The sequence below is a fragment of the Dermacentor albipictus genome, chromosome 2 (assembly GCF_038994185.2).
Source record: "Dermacentor albipictus isolate Rhodes 1998 colony chromosome 2, USDA_Dalb.pri_finalv2, whole genome shotgun sequence".
Lineage (NCBI taxonomy): Eukaryota > Metazoa > Arthropoda > Arachnida > Ixodida > Ixodidae > Dermacentor > Dermacentor albipictus.
The window spans coordinates 112,983,732-113,002,286 of NC_091822.1; the positions used below are offsets into that span (position 1 = coordinate 112,983,732).

Sequence of the window (18,555 nt, forward strand, 5' to 3'; positions counted from 1 at the left end):
CAATACACACCCACCTCACCGCAGTGGAAACATAGAGGCCTGTGCTCGTGGTTGCGACAGATGTCACTTTTCCGGCGGCACCTTGACCCTACTCTAGTCGAGGTGCGCTGCGTGCTGTAGGCTTAGAGGTGACCGTTGGTTCCACAAGACGGGGTGCACTGTGTGCAGTTGACCGATAGGCAGCAGACGTCGCAACCGGTGTACTACTCTGCACAGTGGTTGGTCTCAGCCCATCAAAGTACGTTGGGACGCGTGGAGACGTTAATGGCTCGCACTGTGGTTTCGGCAGGACAAGCCTCGTTTCACGCCCGACAACACCGATAACAGACAGTGCCCTTAGAGCCTGAAGTAACTAACCTGCTTAGCTTTTCTCTGATCACTGACATGACAGGCTCACATAGTTTCCTGGTTGTTTCCCAGGCCTTCAGAAAAAACCCGTGGCGGAGATGCAATTCACCGCAAGGTTTCATTACGGCTCCCTTGCTCTAGCATCTCTTCGATGGCTGCTGCTTCTGATTTGGACCGGTACTTTGTAGCGATGCCTTTTCAGATTCTATGCTTTTCAGGCTTTTCGCGCTTGCCCAGTGGTAAGAGCGACGGTGTGCCCACGTCACCAACAGGATCAGGCGACCGTGTGTGGTGGATGACAAGAATAGCATAGAATAAGGCATAAGGCATCGATACAAAATAGCGGCCTCGGGGACTGTGCGTGGTTCGTTGCGGACAAGATCCGCAAAGAGATCTTGTTTTAACCCACGCTTGAGAATGCAACGGTAAATAGCGTAGGTTAGGGCGTGTTGCTATTGTCCGCGTCTTGCCTTTGTCTCTCGTCCCTTTTCGTGCGCTAAAAACCTCGAAGGTATGAGAACGCGTAGCTTTAAGGTATAGCTCTTAAGCTAGGTTCCCACTTGGGAAGTCTTGAATAAGCATCATGGCTCACCCGCAGCATTCTATTCGTAATGAAGTCAAAAAGGCTGGGGTTTGCTTTACCAATATACTGCCAGGTACTGCAACGTACTGCTGAAAACCACCGACTCATTCGTCCTCACAGGTGACTTCATCGTGCATCATCAGCTATGGGGAAGTACGAAGATTAGCTTCAGACAGCAGAATGACGGCAATCTAACGTATCGGCGGAGCACTTGCTTGGACGTGACTGATTTCAAGGTGCTTTGCTGCATTCACGTACAGTGTTCCCTCTATCACGATTTCCTGTTTCTGTTCCGCCGTTCCCTTCCCCAGCGTAGGGTGGCAGACTGCACGATCGTCTGGCTGACCTCTCTGCCTTTCCTCTCTTTGCTATCTCTCAAGCGGGAAGAAAATCGGGCAAGCGGGAGGAAAATCGGGCAAGCGGGAGGAAAATCTTTTCCCCGCGTGTCCAAGATGACCACATTTGTTTCGCCACTGCAATGAAAACCACTGCCGACCACATCCATCAAGTCTGCGTAAGTTTGTCCGCGTGGTGGCTCTGTCCATTGCACCATTTCAACGGTATGTTATTTCATTGACCCATAACTTATTAAGAGCTATTATTTTCCGCGAATACGCGAAATAATCGCTTTCGTCTGCCACGGAAGAGGAAGAATGCATACTTTTGATACCTTTAGCTAGTTGTTTTCCCTAAATGTCGTCAATGAACAACGGAAGATGTAAAATTTTACGACCAGATGTTTAGATGTTAGGGCAGCTTCCGTTGTGTCTCGTGTCTTGCTGTGTCTCGTCCTTCGTACTTTGTGGTTGCATGTGTTTGCGCTGTTACAATTTTTATGTCATGCAGCTTCCTGTGTAGCGAAACGGCTTTCCGCTCTGCCATGGCGAAAAAAATCGGTCCGAGACGAATCAGGCTCGTCGCCTGGTTTTCCGCCCGTTTGGCCGACTAGGCGGCGGATTTTGTCAAGATCTTGCCGCTTCCGCCTGCCCCGAGATCAAGTGTGAACGCAGCCTTAGGTGGCCGTTCATGCTTTGAGCGACGGCGTTGCGCCTCGGCGGCGTAACAGGGCGAACGAGCACAGTGAAACTTATAAGCGAACGTGGAGTGTAGTAGAAAAGAAGAGCGCGCGAAGAGGAAAGTAGAGGAGGTTGCTACACTGAAAGCATGAGGCTGCGAAGGATCGGAGGCGAGACAGCCTGCGCATGCGCTGAATTTCTGGCGGCCACGGCCGCCGCAGCCGCGTGGACGACCTCATCTTTGTTTCCGTTGTGGCGGGGGATTAGAGATTAGCATCGCGCATCTAAAACGATGAAGGAAGCTTACCTCCTAATTACACCGCTATTACGCAGGAAACCGTTTCCAAATTTAGGCACTAATTTATCGTGTTCAGGTGCATTCGATTATCGGGGTTTAGAACACTTTCATCAATCGAATAATGTGTTCTATTCTTTCGTTACATTTAATAGTAAACCTCCGTCGGGTTAAAGATGACCTCGACTCGGATTTATTGTTGAGCCTGTTCGTTTGTTGGCCAATACGCTGGTATTTCCATAACAGTCCCATAATAAAGCGATGGCGGTTGGGGAAAGGGATTGCATTTTTCGCCACTGAAATTTACTACGTACAAACTTGTCACTTTCTCAGTAACTAATCGACCTGATTTCTCCGCTAGGCTGGAATCTTACTCACCACTTCAAATTCACCTTTATTATTCGTGCGCAAAAAAATATCTACAAACACTTGTTGACAATATGCGGTCCACAGCATGCTGCAAAAAATAACTCAGGCGCATTCAAGACCATGTAATACCTAAACGCCTTCGCTTGCACAAATAACCAATGCTAGCCAATCGCTAGTCGCTCATAAGGACAACAACGCGTTTACTAAGAAGTGTGATGTTAAGTTTGGAAAAAGCTGCAAGTCTTTCAACCAACTTACAGAATTCCTATTTGAATACTGCTCCAGGGCTTCGGTTCTGCTGTCACGCAGTTGGACATTTCAAGACGGACGTAAGGAAGGCTCACTGGAAAGAAGATCAACGCAGCAAGTAAATTACTTATAATAGATATGAATATGATTTCATGCCAACTGCCGGCAAACGCGAGCATACGATGTGTCACATCAGCAAGTGCATTCTGCAAAGATTCAATGTTTTTACAGCAAAAACTATTCTGGAGGTCACCCGCCAACTTCCGTTCCGCGGAAGTACCACATTGTTCGAATGAACTCACGTATATAGAGCCGCAGTATACGTGTCTATGCCACTGCTGCAGAAGTGCCGGCCGCCGACTCTATTCTATACAGAATTGCGCAGCAACAATAAGAAAAAAAACAACGCTCGCAACTATCACATGGGACGGAACTCACATGTGCTGCGCTTTTTTTTATCATTTGTAGCCAGAAAAACGGGTAGGCCTTCGTAAACTTCTTGCGCCAAGGCCGCGGGAATACTCCGCATTTGTGGGTGACCCACTTTCGGTAAGAGCCTTTGGCCATTTCTCATTAAAGAACAGCGGATGAACACATCTCGCGATGAATGCCAACGTAATGCGTTTAGCAGTGAAGCAAAGCAGTGACACACCATACTGCCACTACATAGAGGCGTCCGACGTAAGACTTGTGTGTAGCCGAGCTACTTTCTCGCGCTTCCCTTGGAGACACGGGTCCAATGAGCGGCAACATCCGCACCTGGTGCTTGTATGCATATACAGAGTGCCCAAGCTAACTTGGACGAAGATTTTAAACAGAACCAATACCTCTAGAGAAATCGTGCCGACTGCATAGTAGCCTGCAGGCAGCACGAATGTCCATTCGTTCGCTGCTGCTGCCGCACTTCGCCACTGCAGCATTTTGACAGCGAGTTTCCGCGGTCATCGAGGGAAGTGTGTTCATCTTTCCTTGCACGCATTACATCACGCTTGTCAATTTAGTTAGTAAGCGATGTTTACAAGTTTATGCGGCCCAATGAACCACCATGCTTATTTCGTATAGCTGTCTACTGATCTGATATCGAAATCAATTATTCGCCGTTGGGGCGAAACTGCGACTATTTTTGTCAGTATAGCAATCTGCGCTTACGTTAGACAGACGCGCTAGCCTGTAGCGTAAGCATAAAAACCCTGCGGCGCCTTGTTTTTGTCTCTGCAGATCGCTACCCACGCCTTATTAGTGCAATCGACACATAGTAGGTTGCATTCCCTCAAAAATTACACGATGCTTTCGCTGAGCTACAAGATTACTGGGGTGCTCAATAACATGCCAATTAAAAACACTTTTTTCCTGGTTCCTTGGAGTACCTCAGTGAGCCATAACCTCTAAGTCATGACTATTCATTTATCTATATATCGTACTTTGTGGCGAGCAATTAGTTAGTCAGTACGTCACTGGCATTTTCATTCAAATAGTGAATAACAACTTTGTTCTGGCTTACCTGAGTTAGCCAAAACATGTAGGTCACGTTGGTTACAGTCATCGATAAAGCATACTCCCAGGCGAGCAATGGGGTCTCCTGGAGTAGCAATGTATTCACTGAAATAGCGGAGCTAAAGAAAGCAACGACGGAAGTAAGAACAAGCATACCATGAATGCTTGGAGCACGGAACACATAACAGACAATGACAAAGACAAGCTAAGTAGACAAGCGGGCAATAAGGGAACCCCGCCACCTGAATCCTTACAGGCACGTGTGAACTCGGTAGTGATAACGTTGTGATTTGAATTTCAAGTGTATATTCTTGCTAAGCAACACTCTACAAACGAAAAAAAACTTTCAATTTGTAGATTGGAATAGACTTCGAGAAAAGAGATGTTTGTCCTTGCGTTTCTTGAATGTCGCCGACATTGGTAGCCAGAAATTATCAATTGAACGAAAGTGCAGCTCTGAAAGAATAATTCACACTCAAGACTTTCTGATGAATTAGGAACCTTGTCTAAGGTACGAGTGCTCCTTGCGAGCATTGTTCATATCTCCATTGGAGTAAAATGTGTCCTATTCACGAGGATTGTAAACACCGCGAAGCAAGTCTTCTTAGAACGCCAGTATAACACGAAAGGAAGAAACACTTTAGGTGATTACTGCTCCGACGTACAATCATACGGAGTGCAATTTGGCCCTTACATTACAGCTGACACTACTGTTTATGGCACCACGTTTCTCAAACCATGTGTGCGAAATTACTGTTTGATAAGAAAGCTGTGGTATGGCAATGCAGCAACCTACTTGAACAAAGCAGCAGAGAAGAAAAAAATACATCTACAAGAGTGACAGTACTTCGTGCTGGGGAACAATATTACTCTACGATGAAGTCACCTTTCGAGAAAGTGTGCTGCTAGTTTACTTTTGTGTTAAAGTCAGTAGATTTATGTTTCTTATCCCATGTACCTTAGGCATAATGCGAACATAATATTAGATTTATCTTACCTTCGGGTGAAAGGCATCGGTGATGGAGTTGGGCACTTCCATTGCTGTCGTATCTTTAATGTAAACAAGTAAGTTGCAGTACTGGCCCCGGGACAACACGTTTCCATACCCGTCGCGCACAAAGGTATCGAGACACTCGTCGAACGCTCCCATGTCGACTTGCACAGCGTCGAAGATTCCCGCGGGGAACCTTCCGCTCGCGTCCAATACTGCGATACACAGCGGTTGGCACAATATATCCTCTGAACAGGAATTTCCAATACTGGATAACGCTTTAACTGGCTCTGGATCATATTACAACCACATATAAACAGTGTTTACAGCAGTCTTTAGTGTTACCGCGCCGCTAATAACAAACTTGTATTAAGAGTAAGCTTTAGCTCGAGCCTAACTACGACGCGGCCTATTGAAATGCATGTAAAACGCAAAAACGTTTTTCCCAGATACCCCTTGGACCGATTTTAACTAATTTTCTTGAATTTGAAAGAGAAAGCTAAATTCTAGGGACTGTTGCAAGCGGATTTTCGATTTTGGACCTGAATTTTGTCAAAAAAATAGAAGCATGAGGTTTATAAATTAATAGCTCTGCATCAAGAGCAGTTATCGCGGTTCTATAAACGGAACCCATTAGGTAATTCAAAGCGGACAAATTGGATAGGTCATCTTATGCCTTACGTGAATTGTTACGTTGTGCACGATGGTTCTGCGAAAGCTGTATCTACATGTTACAAAACTTTTTTAGATTCATGTGCGACAAATCAATTTTGTCCGCTTTAGATGTCCTATTAGGTGCAATTCACGGAATTGTGATATCATTTTTCATTGCTGAGTTGCACAGTTGTAAATTTGATAGCTTCACTGTCCGAAAATGCCAATATTTATTAAAAATTCACTAACTCAATTAAAATTTCGAAACCAGCAGTAACTAGATTTTATTATTTTATTTCAAATGCAAGAAATCTCGTCAAATTCGGTTCAGTGGTTGCCGAGAAAAACAAATTGTCCTTTTACATGTATTTTGATAGGAACAACCAATTTAAAAGAGCGAGAAAGAGAGAGAGAGAAAGGCAGAGGAAAGACAGGGAGGTTAACCAGAGATTATCTCCGGTTGGCTACCCTGTACTGGCGGAGATGCAAGGGGATGTGATAGGTTAGAAAGAGGAATAAAAAAAGATAAAAGAAAAGCTAGACACACACGCACGTACACACAAACTGTTTCTGCGGGCACTGTCACGCAGCCCGCAAAGGCGTTCCTAGTGTTATGCAGTGTCAAAAGCTTCCTCTTGATGTTATAGGAGAGTGGGAGGTGATGGGGGGGGGGGGGTTGCACGTGGTGATTTTTTTGGAAGCCTTTGGAAGAGGATCGCAGGTTTTTATACACACTCAGAAACAAACAAAGCTGTACTCACGTCTCAGAGCCCATGGCTCGAGGTTCTGGAAGGCTCGCATGGTCCGCAGCAGCGCCGTGCTGCACTCGGGCCGCACGTCGGCTTCTAGAAGTTTTCGTATCAAAGATGGCGGCACTTTGGAAAGGCCCGCGGCCACCACGTCTCGAGCAACTTGCGCGTAGTCGATCTCCTCAATTTCGCCCACAGTGTTATTCGGGCTCCTCGAAGTCACTCCTGTCGATTCACTCTGGCCAGTAGCGACCTTCGCATCTTGAGCTCGCGAAGTATGGGTTAAGAGTGGCAGCATCACACACGACGACACCAGCACCCACAGCGCCACCTGTGATTTGCGAGCGTCTCTCCTTGCTGACTTTTGAAACACCATGGCCCTAAATGGCTTGGAGAGGATGGCAATCAGTAGCACCTGCGATGTTTAGCTTTGCCGCAATGAGATCCTGGAAGAAAACAGAGGCGGGCACTAAAAGTTAACAAAACCCGCTCCCTGAAATCTAAACAACGCAAAAGGTTCGCAAAACTTTTTCGATCTTTGATATGCTGAGAGTCATCCTAAAGCACCGGCGGTTTAACTAAATGAACGCGCTCTAGAACCAATTCCGTGTTCTCGGCAAAGATATTTTCTAAGTTTAGTTTTGCTGGCAACAGGGTTCCTTATCGACTTATGCCTCACAGAGGTGCAAAAGAACACAACTCCCATAGACACTCATAGAATGGTATCGCAAAGAATGGATCGCAATTCTCAGATACCCTATTGCTACCTAAATATTACGGGGAACTGAAAGCGCGGGGACGTTTCTTTTTTTTACGATGAGGCCAACAAACATATGAAATTGAATGGCGTGAAAAAGGAAGCCCTCAAACTATGGCATGCTGCGTACTCGAACAAATCACACGGCGATACAAAATGGCTAAGTCTATTTCATGCAGTCTGCGTGGACTGAACAGTTGGGGCTGTTACAGGTGGGAGTGGTGGCGACGCATCGCAATAAGCGTGACAGCCGGTTTGTCGATTTGCCTACAAGGCAGCATATATAACTAACAGAACCACAGCAATACTAGCAGAACCGGGCTGAATGATGCTGCAAGATCTCTCTCTCTCTCTCTCTCTCTCTCTCTCTCTCGGATCCTTTTCAACGGAAAGACTGTGAGAAGTGGTGACGCCGGCCCATGAGCCCTGCCGTCGTCACTGCTGTTATTTCGACAGAAGGTGGTAGGCGGAGAGGCGGCTGCTGCGACCAACGTAGCGGGTTTCCACAAGGCTGCGCATGCCGAGCTTGCGCTTCGAGCACGCGCTGCCAACTACATTTTTCTCTTTTACCCCAAGCACCAAGGCGCAGGCTGAGAGCAACTACCAAACCGTGCTCGCGTTGTGGCACCGGCGGGCATTGCAGCAATATGTCTATGCTTAGCATAAAAAAGGTCATTATTTCGCCTACGTTTTCACCACGTCGTTTTCTTTTCATATTTACTCCCTGATCGACAGAGCAAACAAGAAAAAGCTGAATAATTGCGCTTATTAAAGAACATCAGCTGACCATCAACTGACCAGAGCGTGCCCGCATTGTGGCGTCGGTGGGCGCTACAGGACCATGCAGGTGCATGCTTAGCATAAGCAAGGTCATTGCTTGGCGTAGGTTTTCACCATGTCTTTATTTCATATTTACTCCTTCAGTGAGAGAGGAAACAATAAAAGCTGAATAGTTGCATTTGATAAATCATATCAACAAAACAGTAACGTTAGAGAATGCTCGGAATATAGAAATGAATGCGTACAGCATGCCTGCTACACTTTTTGTTTTCTTTTGTTATGACGCACAGATCTTTTTTACACAGAAGACTGGCTCTACTTCATCGAGCAGAATGCTCTGTTATGTTAACCGGAGTGCTGGAGCATTGGCAGCGGTGTAGCTAGGCCGTCTGGCGCCTGGTACCCACAGGTCTTCTGTCAGACCCCCAACCCCACTCCCCCTGTTGGAGTCAGGACGGTGAGGATGTCGAAAATGTCGGGGAGGAGACGGAGGACGTGTTGCAGCACCAGCAAAGCCACCTTCGATACCGCGCTTGCCCTTCCTTTCCTCCCCCCCCCCCCCTTCCGCTTTCGTTCCTAGAGATCGCTAATGCAACAGCTATACCCGCTGTTTCTTTTTCTGCACCAAATAACACAGGGTGCCTCACTGATAACTTGTACTAAGCACATTTGCACATCTGCTGTCAGACTGTAAGGTTTGGCAGCTAATACAGATGTGGCACCGAGGAAACTACCAAGTAACAAAATTATCTTGATAATATTTTAATTGGCGATTTTAGAGGCAATGTTGCATTTGGGAAACTGAAGCCGTCAGTCGCATGTTGTCCAACAACAACTTCACAAAATTTGTCGTGGGTACTACGGCATGTAATTTTGGCTGTCGACTCCCCTGAACCCACAGGAAAATTAAACAGCGTGTCAGCGGCGCTGATCTCACCACCCTGTTAGAAAACGCCACCTGCTTTCCAGCTTCGCGGGCGCCAATGCCATGACAATTACGAATTCTCTTCATTCGGATCTATAAAGCCTTTCTTTATTTGCTGCTATTGGCAGACGCTATTATACGAGCTGCGGTACCGCCAAGAGGTTGCGAAAGGAATGAAGCACGCTACGCGTCGATTTCTGGCTTCACCATGCAAAAAAAAAAAAACCTCGTTGCCCTTCTACTCTGTGAAGACGGATGACCAGCGACGCTGTGTATGTGGGCCCCTTGATGGCGATCTGCACCTCCGCTGCGGGTCGGGCCGGCATTGCTCTAGCTTCGGGATCAGCCCACGTATGGGAGTGCTTAACGCCGGCTACACCTCACGGGCGGTTCGGGCCGGGTTTGCACCCTTCTTCGGGATCGGCCCACGTGTGAGGAATGCTTAACGTCGGCTTCACCTCCACCGCGGGTCGGCCCAGCATTGCACTACCTTAGGTATCGGCCCACGTATGGAGAGTGCTTAACGCCGGCTTCAACTCCGCGGCGGTTCGGGCCGGTTTTGCACACTTCTTCGGGATCGGCCCACGTATGGGGAGTGCTTAACGCCTGCTTCACCTCCGCTGCGAGTCGGCCCGGCATTGCACTATCTTCGGGATCAGCCCACATATGGGAAGTTTCTTACTTACTACAACGGCAAGAAATTTCCTTGGAGGGTATAGGTATGTAGCTTCCCTGTAAAAATAGAAAGAGAAAAAGAGAAGGCCGCGATGAAGCCCTTGCCAGCGAAAGCTAGCGCTACTGTTGGTCTGCACTCGCAATGGAGAAGATAGAGATCGACGTGACTCATGCACTACTTCATATTTCGTTCAGTGCTGCCATACCGAGCCACCCACAGTACCAAAGTACTGAAGCCTCTGGCACCCAAGACAATTTTGTTTAGAGAAGAAGCTTTTGTTGAGTTAATAGTATGCCTAGGGATCTATAATTGCCGAATTGCAATGTTTCCTCTATAATTGCTATTTAAATAGTCATTTAGGATATCCTATATTAGGATAGCTCTGACTGAACGGAAGCGGGACCCAAGAGCCACATCGCCAGACGGTATGGTGAGCAAGGCCTGCTCATAGCGTGAGCGCACTGCACTAGCACACCGCACATGAAACTTTCCGCTACGGCGAGTACTTCGCCGACCACTTAAACAACTAAATTATTAGCCCGCTGCAATAGTGGGGTCGGGCATGTAAAAAGGTATACCGGGCCCATACCATCGTCCGGCTCATCCAGGCTAAGGACGTCGTTGAAGGGAGGAACTTGTTTTCATGGAGAACGAGCTCGAGTAGTGGATTTGTTTGCAATATCTACCTGAAGAGTGGAGAACCTTACGTCTCGTCAGTCTAGCACGACTTAAGCACACCGAGGAGCCGAAAAGGTTGGCTTATACCCGCTCTGTCCTCCCCAGATCCTTAACCCAGAGAAGGCAACTTCCCCCCTTCTTCCATTCGGAGCGTCGAAATTCATCGAAGGACCCCCGTTCAGGGCGAGGGTTCGTTCAATCAATCCAGCACCTTTTTTCATGGAACACACAGAAAGGGAGGGAGCTTCGTAGACGATGATTGCCACGCTTGACTCACGGTCGCGCGTCTTGGTTCCTGGAATGACCCCGCATTTAACTGGAACATCAATCAAACGACCGTGGCGGTTACCGGAGTCCGTGGGGGAACGCCTTCTAGAACACCCTTTTCCAGGAGCTTTCTTGCTGCCATTGTTCCGTGAAGGCGACAGCGAATCAACAAACAATACTGGGTCCATCAAATCTGTCTCGCCATGCTGGCACCGCAGGCCGGCCCGAGGGGCACGCATTCTTAGCTTCACGAAGCGATTCGTTGCAGTGGCACAGGAGAGGATAGAAGGTCACTACCCCGGCTGGCCGATCATAACACCGCACATTTGTGCACTTATTGCGTAGGCAGTTAATAAAGCTGCAACCTACAATTCTGCGGCCCTCGGGCGCTATAACGTAAAACTATTCTAAACTATTCTATTCCAATTCTGCTATCAGCCCCCCAATATTGGTCAAAAACTTTTTTCGACCATGCCTACTTCACCTGCCTGTCACGCGACGTCACGAAAACCGCGATACCTCCCCATCTGATATGATGTGTACACACTGATTATGAATGATTTGACAGAAAGAAGAAAAACAGTTCTTTCCGATTCGAATCCTTTTCGCCATTAGCCCTCGGCTATTGGTTAAAAGCTTTCAGGCTGCACCTACTTCACCTGCCTGTCACGCGACGTCACAAAACCGCAAGAACTCACCGCGTCAAAGTGACGTGTACGCGATAAAGAGACATTATTATGCCGAACAAAACTCAATTTTCTTCGGAATATCCGCAGGCTGCCCCGTTCCGAAAGGAATAGAAGATGGCTGCCACCGATCGCTCAGACGCTGGCTACTCGAACCTGCCGGAGAGCATGGGTGTATTTGCCTATAATAAAACTTCTTCCGTGGTCGTGTCACGTTTTTGAGCACTTTCGGCACGTTTACCCCGTCATTCTGCCAACTCTTCTTTGCTGAGGGCCCATTTTAGCGTCATTTTTGAGCTTCCGTTGCATGCCGGCGTGATTTTCGACCAGCCACCGCAAGCTAAGTAAGGCAAAGCCGAACAATCGTAGACGCCGGCACCACCCTCTTCATCCGATTATCGACTTTCAGTGCAGTGGCTCGGCCCCATCGAGTCCCTCTCCACTTGAGCGTTCTCCTCGCCTCTTGTCAGCCAATTAGATACGACAAGCCGCTCAGTGTAGGCAATGTTATTCGTTTTTCAAGCAAACAAAAGTGACCTCCTATGAACGAGGAGAGCGTTTGATTGGTCTATTAAGACAACGCTGCGGGTGACCGCCTGGTGCTTGCGCTGGTGGTTGCGCAAATTTGACGTCAGGAGGTTGGAATAGAAACATATTGAAATAGCTTTACGTTATAGGGCCCCTACACTACACACACATATATGGTAACACATATATGGTAAATCGTGTACATGAGCTCAGGCTGCTGGTTACCGGAGCATTCTTTACAATTTACGCCCCGTCAAGCCGGTGGAAAGAAGGGGGTCTTTAGACATATATGAACCCAGCCTCCAGCTGGCGCCTAGAGCCCACAGCCCTCCCTCCCCTGTTACTACGCCACTAGGTATTGTTTTTTTTTTTGAATGGTTTGCGGTAGGCGCTACCTGAAGGATTGCCCGATACTGATAAAAAAGCAAGAATGAACTCGAAATTCACTTGCAAATGTGCCCCAGCAATAATTTGACGACTTTCAGGTGCAAGAAACGAATACATGGAGGAAACACGACACGAATGAGGGCCCTAGCCTGATTTTAAATGCACTAAAACAAGCCAGTCAACGTGGGTACCCTTCCAGAGTCACAGCTCTATTTCCAGAGAAGCGGTACCTTCATAAGAATTGCATTAAGTATTTCAGTTGCCAGGGACTAAACCATAAAAAATTATGGTGCTTTCCGTGCCCAAACCACTTTCTGGTTATGAGGAACGCCGAAGGGGGGACTCCATAAATTTGGACCACCTGGGGTTCTTTAATATGCACCTAAAGCTAAGTACGCGGCGCGTTGTCCTTGTCCGAGCTCGAGGAAGGCGAACTGTCGGACTTTGGCGGCGGTTCCTCGGCGCCAGCCAGCAGCAGCGAAGATGATGATGATAACGATTCTGAAGAAGAGTTCAGTGACAGCTACGACGAGAACCTCATGGGCGCTTGAGCTCAGTTGCCAATGGTAGTGGAAGCGGCACCATTCGAACGGCAATCATCATCATCTCGATATTTCCCTCCTCTCAACAGCATGACGCGGTGTCGTGTGGTCTATCTGCGGTGGAATGGCAGCAAGCGGGCGGCTACTACTTCCGGTGGCCTGCTGCGTGCACTTGTCAGAAGGAAGTCGAGAAGGAAGACTGAACCAGGTGCGCCTCCAGAAATGGTTTAGGGCCTTCTGATTCCTGCAAGACCTCGACAACTCGGACGTTCCACCATCTGGCCTGTATATTCGCGAAGCGTACATCCGGGAAGCCTGCCATATTTAGGGCGTTCAGGTTCCTGAAAGACCTTGGTGACTCGAATGTTGCCTGCTTCACCGATCCTCGTTCGGTGCAGCAAGCAGCAAGCTTTGCCCGCGCCGGTGGCGCGGTGCCGCCACTGCAAGCCGCCGCAGGCCAGCGCCATCATCGCCTTCGCAGAGGGAGGGGAAGTATGGGAACTGAGGCATCGGAGCCAGCAGTCGAAAAAGAGGAGGACGAATTGACTCGTGAGCGCGAGCGGAGGTTGGAGGCTCGACTGGGCACGCTTGTGCGCCGCCGACTATGACAGGCGTGGACTGAGCGACCGCGCCGTTCCCACAAGATAAAATACCATACATTTCGTTTAGACCATCCCTCTCATGGTGGCGGCTTAGCTCTCTTTATCTCCTAAAAAATTGTGCACCGGCCTAAATGGGTTACTAGCTTATGACTTCAGAAAGTGAAGTCCTGGCTATACGCATTTGTATTCCAGGCCGCATTCCACTTTTGTTAATCTTTATTTCTCCGAAAGCATTCTGAATACTCGCGTTCTATATACAGTAATTGCATCCTGCAGAAAAGAGATAATTTTTGCCGGAGCATTTAAATGTTATCATAACTTTTGGGGGTTAAAGACCGATTCGGCTGGTAAACGTTTGTGGGAGTAGGCCGCTAACAATAATTTATTATACCATAACGCAAAAACAACCCTAATTATTTGTAGTCAGTCACTTTCCGCAATACATGTGAGTATCACAAGTTCTCATCGGTCTATCTGCACATGGTCTGCTATAAGCTTGGGCACAAGCAGTGACTGTCTTTATATACTTTTTGGGCTTGTATGCCCATTGACTCAAATTACTGTACATTAATATACTTTTGTTAATTTGAGTGCATACAAAAATATCTTACACATAGCTTTATCGAATCACCAATACAATAATGAAGAATAGGCCATATATATATTTTCTCTTTTAAGATATTTAGTAAGAAAGTCCTAATTCACTGTGAACTCCATTGAAAGCTGGTTTTCAAAACCTTAGTGGAATGCAGAGTGCTCACGCGATTACAGGATAGGAAAAGCAGCATTGCAAGGATTACTTCATAACCAGCGTCCTACCAATTGCGGTGACTATAAGTTCGTGGCTACAACATTTAAAAGAACGGTTGCAAGTGCGAAGTACCACTTTGATTGTAAGTACTTCGACTTTTTTTTTCGAAGGCCACCAACGGAAAGCACTCTTTCGATTTCTAGGAAATAGAAAGATCCATCCGGCACAAATGAACGTCTGCTTTGTAGTTCCAACATTCTGCGAATTGGACAACTTACCAGAAGATACTGCTAAAAGTCCAGAAAGTCCCTTTAAGCCGACTTTGCCCTATCACGCTACACCGCCTACTCATGACGAAAACTTAGAAGAACTTACACTTTCGGAGATAAAATAAGCCAGCTGCATGCCTAATTCAGCTTGAAGCACCAATGGCATTACTGGGGCAATTATGAATAATTTAGGATGTCATCGCAGGCATTGCTTACCATGGTAAAACATTATATTAAAAATTTGTCAATTCCACCAGATTGGAAACTTACAAAATATTCGCATGATTAAAGGAAGTCAATGTACCGGTTATTCATTAGATAACATTAAGCCGATATCTCTTACATCTAGCCTAGTAAAACTCATCGAAAATCATTATACGACTACATAGATAATTAGCTGATAGATAACATCATTTTGAGCCCATGTCAAAGTGGCTTCAGACGTGGGTGCTCTATTTGGTTTGACCGTGTCGACCTAGAAATTCGCATTCAACTAGCTCGAGGTCAGAAAAAATATGCAGCCTTAATCACTTTGGATATCGCTAAGGTATATGACAGTGTATACCATGCAAGCAATTGCAAGCATGTATACCATGTATGCAAAGCACTTCAGAATGAAGGCCCGCCAAATTATTTTCTCGCGTGGATTTATGATTTTTTTTAACTGCAGGGAGTTTTACCACTCTCAACACGGATTTCCTTTATTAAGGCACCAACAGTCAAAAGGCCTACCGCAAGGATCAATCCTATCGCCATTGCTGCTTATTGTTCTACTGAGTACTGTACGTATGCAACAGGATGTGCATATGTACGTGTACGCCGACAACATAGCATTTTTGTATGCTTTGGTAAATTTACATATCTTTTACCAAATCTACAGTCCTATATGAGCCGCCTAGAATTGTGGCTTGGTGGCATTAATCTCTCTCCTAATATCAAAAACAGCTCCATCCCTGTGAAAATTTTGTTTCTTTATGTACAATAATATATCCCACATGTGAATTCCTTTAAATATTTGGCGCACTGTGCACCAAAAAGCTTGATTGGAGTCCGCATAAAGAGCATATTACCTCAATGGGAGCATGCGCAGTAGAAATGCTGCGTAGACTTGGCAGCAATCGATCAGGGCAGCGTCGGCACGCCCTCATTATGATATACTGCGGGTATATCAGTGTTCGGCTGCGTTTTCTTCTGTGGCGGACCTGCTTACAAAATTCGGCCTCTAATCTATTAGAACGAGAGGCATAATAAGTTTATGTCTTGGGCTTCCTAAATTTGTTGCTAATGGTAAATCAATATACAAGCCTGCCTTTTCTCCCCATACGATTTCATATCCTAACAGTAGAAACATTTCTAAAGATATATGCATCCCCACAGAGGAGATCACGATACGTTTTCATTAATGAATCGGCCTCATTCTTTAAGTGGTATTGCTCACGTTGCCCTCAAGTTGATTTCGCACAAAACTATTGGACCTATCAATATATGCGATGTGGCCTTAATAATGTTTTCTGTTCCAGTCACTAAAGTTGAATTTGATATTTTTCCAAACTCTGATAAATATTTTCCCTATCAAGATTTGACTAGTATTTTGGAAGACCATCTTGCACACCTTGATACAAAGAGCGTTAGAGCAACGGAAGCTTCCGCCTGTGAAGTAAAACCAGCTGTGGGCACAGTGTCACCAGTTGGTCTTCCATTCGGCTACCTGACTTCACGTCTATCTTTCAGGCGCAGTTATTGGCAAGTGTCTTAGCTCCACCCAAATAGGAATCATGACTGTCACCAGCTGCAATCGTAAGTGATTGCCTGCCCGACTGTCTGTCTGTTCTTCAGCAATGACATACAAATTGTCAGATTCATTAGAAGCGTCCTATTCTCTTTTTCCAAGACACTTACGTCTCGTTCGTTTTGTGTTGGTGCCAGACCACGAAAGTCTAGCCTTAAACAAATATGCAGATTCACTCGCAGTAGCATCCTATGATGGTCCTACAATCTCCATTTTACCTGCGTCAGCTTTCATTACTGCGGCGCGATTCAGAAAACACACTACTGCAAATAACTTCACGCAGTCATCGTTGCCAACATTTCCCGCATTTCAATTTCCCGTACTCCAACAAATGGTATTCCACTAGAAAAATGATGTAATGATTACGAGACAGCGATGACCAGTCTTTTACTCAACTTTTATCTCTGGAGCCCGGGTCCAGCAATATCGCCTTTGTGCCCTTTATGAAATGAAAGTGAATCTCTGCAGTACTTCTTTTTCACATGGCGCCGTTGCACTATCTGAGGGAAAGGATATTTAAAACTCTTCCGTACGCTTGGCTGAAATTAGACTCTTCTTGGAATTCTTTCCTTTGGGGCTATCGTACTAGGCTACAGCAACAGGAACGTTTCTGAACTCCTCTGCATCTTTCTGCGTGAAACAAAAAGAATTGCATGCTAGAATTCTTCTTAATACTTACTATGGGCACAAAATTCATTTTATGAAATACTTGCATACGTGATTGTTCATATTTGCACCAGTAGACATTTTAAATCCCTTTTCATCTCGCCCTAATTACTGAAAAAATTGGTAACAGTTTCTTCACTACGCGATTCATTCCTGATGCCCCAGATTGGGTTGCGTCATTTCACTAGGGAACAAGAACAAGAGCTGTGACCTTTGTACCAGCCTGCTCGGTTACCCGTAACTTTTCCCCTTGTAAGCAGCTGTATATACATATGGACTCCTCATAAAATTTGATGGAGGTGCGGGGTAACAACACAGAACGGAGCTTCGCAGTGGGCGTCACTTCGGTTCTTCATCGATGTCGCAGGATACGGTGCCTAGTGCGGCAACGCCTTCTTCGACTTTCGTACTCGCGCATCCACGTGATTCCGAACCTTCTGCGGCACCTATGGCGCCAACGTCGACGACAGTCTGGAGACGTATAAGCGGATGAGCAGCCACAATAAATGAGACCCCACAGTGATGCTGACGAACATATTTTTTTTTACTTGCTGGGAACTGCGCAAGCGCGGTTTCAAAACCACGAAGAACGTGACTAGGATACCTGCAAGCAGAAGCGGAGAGATCTCTTGAGAAAACTACTGGCTTGGAAGGTCGCTGGCATCACGAGTTCAGACGTCCACCGAAGGCTACGTTGCCTATATAGAAGACGTGCTGGCATTCTGCCACAAGGCCAGCGCTTAAGTGCCGGAGTCTGAAGAAGTTGGGCATGTATCTTAAAAGGCATCGCCGATGACGCCATCAATTTACTCATTTCTCGGAACTGTATTTTGGTTAACGACATTCTCGCGGAGTGCATATCGAGGAGGTGAAAAGCCGTCGTATCTATCGGTCATTTGCACCGCTTCCCAATACGGCTGTGAAATCGTCTTGTGAAGAGCGACAGGACTCTCCTTCGCGGCAGCAGGAGCCGCGGGGGTTGTTTTCGCCTGCGGCGCATGGACAGCATGAAACAATGTGGGGGGGGGGGGGCTGAAGCCCCATAAGCCCCCCTCCCCTGGCTACGCCCCTGATGCATACCCAAGACTGCATGGACGTGGGAACCGCCGTCGTCGCCGTAGCACAATTTGCAGCACAATGCGTGCGTAATGCAGGGGTTGTGGACTCGGCTGTCATCGTCAGTGCCCGCAAGTTCAGTTTTCCTCCATTTCCCAATAGCTTCTCATCTTTTGCACATCAATTAAAAACTACAAATAATTTATCCGATGCTTCGCGTTTCTTCATTATCTGTTGTTTTCATATGGTTTTGACTCACAAATACGTGGAGTGTTCTTACAAAGCCGGGCCCCTCGGTTCCCTTTCTTTTCGTCTTGTACACGACAACTGAATATATTATGCCTATGGCCTACCAATTAGTCTTTCTTGCCGCCTAGTCATGCAAGAGTTTTATTTCTTACGTTACAATACGTGATGTTTTTTCGTGTAAAAGCCTCTGTATTCTTTC

At 46.7% G+C, this 18,555-nt stretch overlaps 1 protein-coding gene across 1 annotated transcript in view; it reads right to left on the bottom strand.

The window, feature by feature from the left end:
* Nucleotides 1-18,555, bottom strand: part of LOC139055519 (nose resistant to fluoxetine protein 6-like) — a 32,656-nt gene that overhangs the window by 9,762 nt on the left and 4,339 nt on the right. Inside the window, exons 3-6 of the mRNA XM_070533021.1 lie at nucleotides 6,761-7,194; nucleotides 5,352-5,560; nucleotides 4,362-4,473; nucleotides 2,870-2,954 (exon numbers count right to left, since the gene is read on the bottom strand). Coding sequence (XP_070389122.1) covers nucleotides 2,870-2,954; nucleotides 4,362-4,473; nucleotides 5,352-5,560; nucleotides 6,761-7,124 — 770 coding nt within the window. The 5' untranslated portion in view covers nucleotides 7,125-7,194. The remainder of the gene's footprint in view (nucleotides 1-2,869; nucleotides 2,955-4,361; nucleotides 4,474-5,351; nucleotides 5,561-6,760; nucleotides 7,195-18,555) is intronic.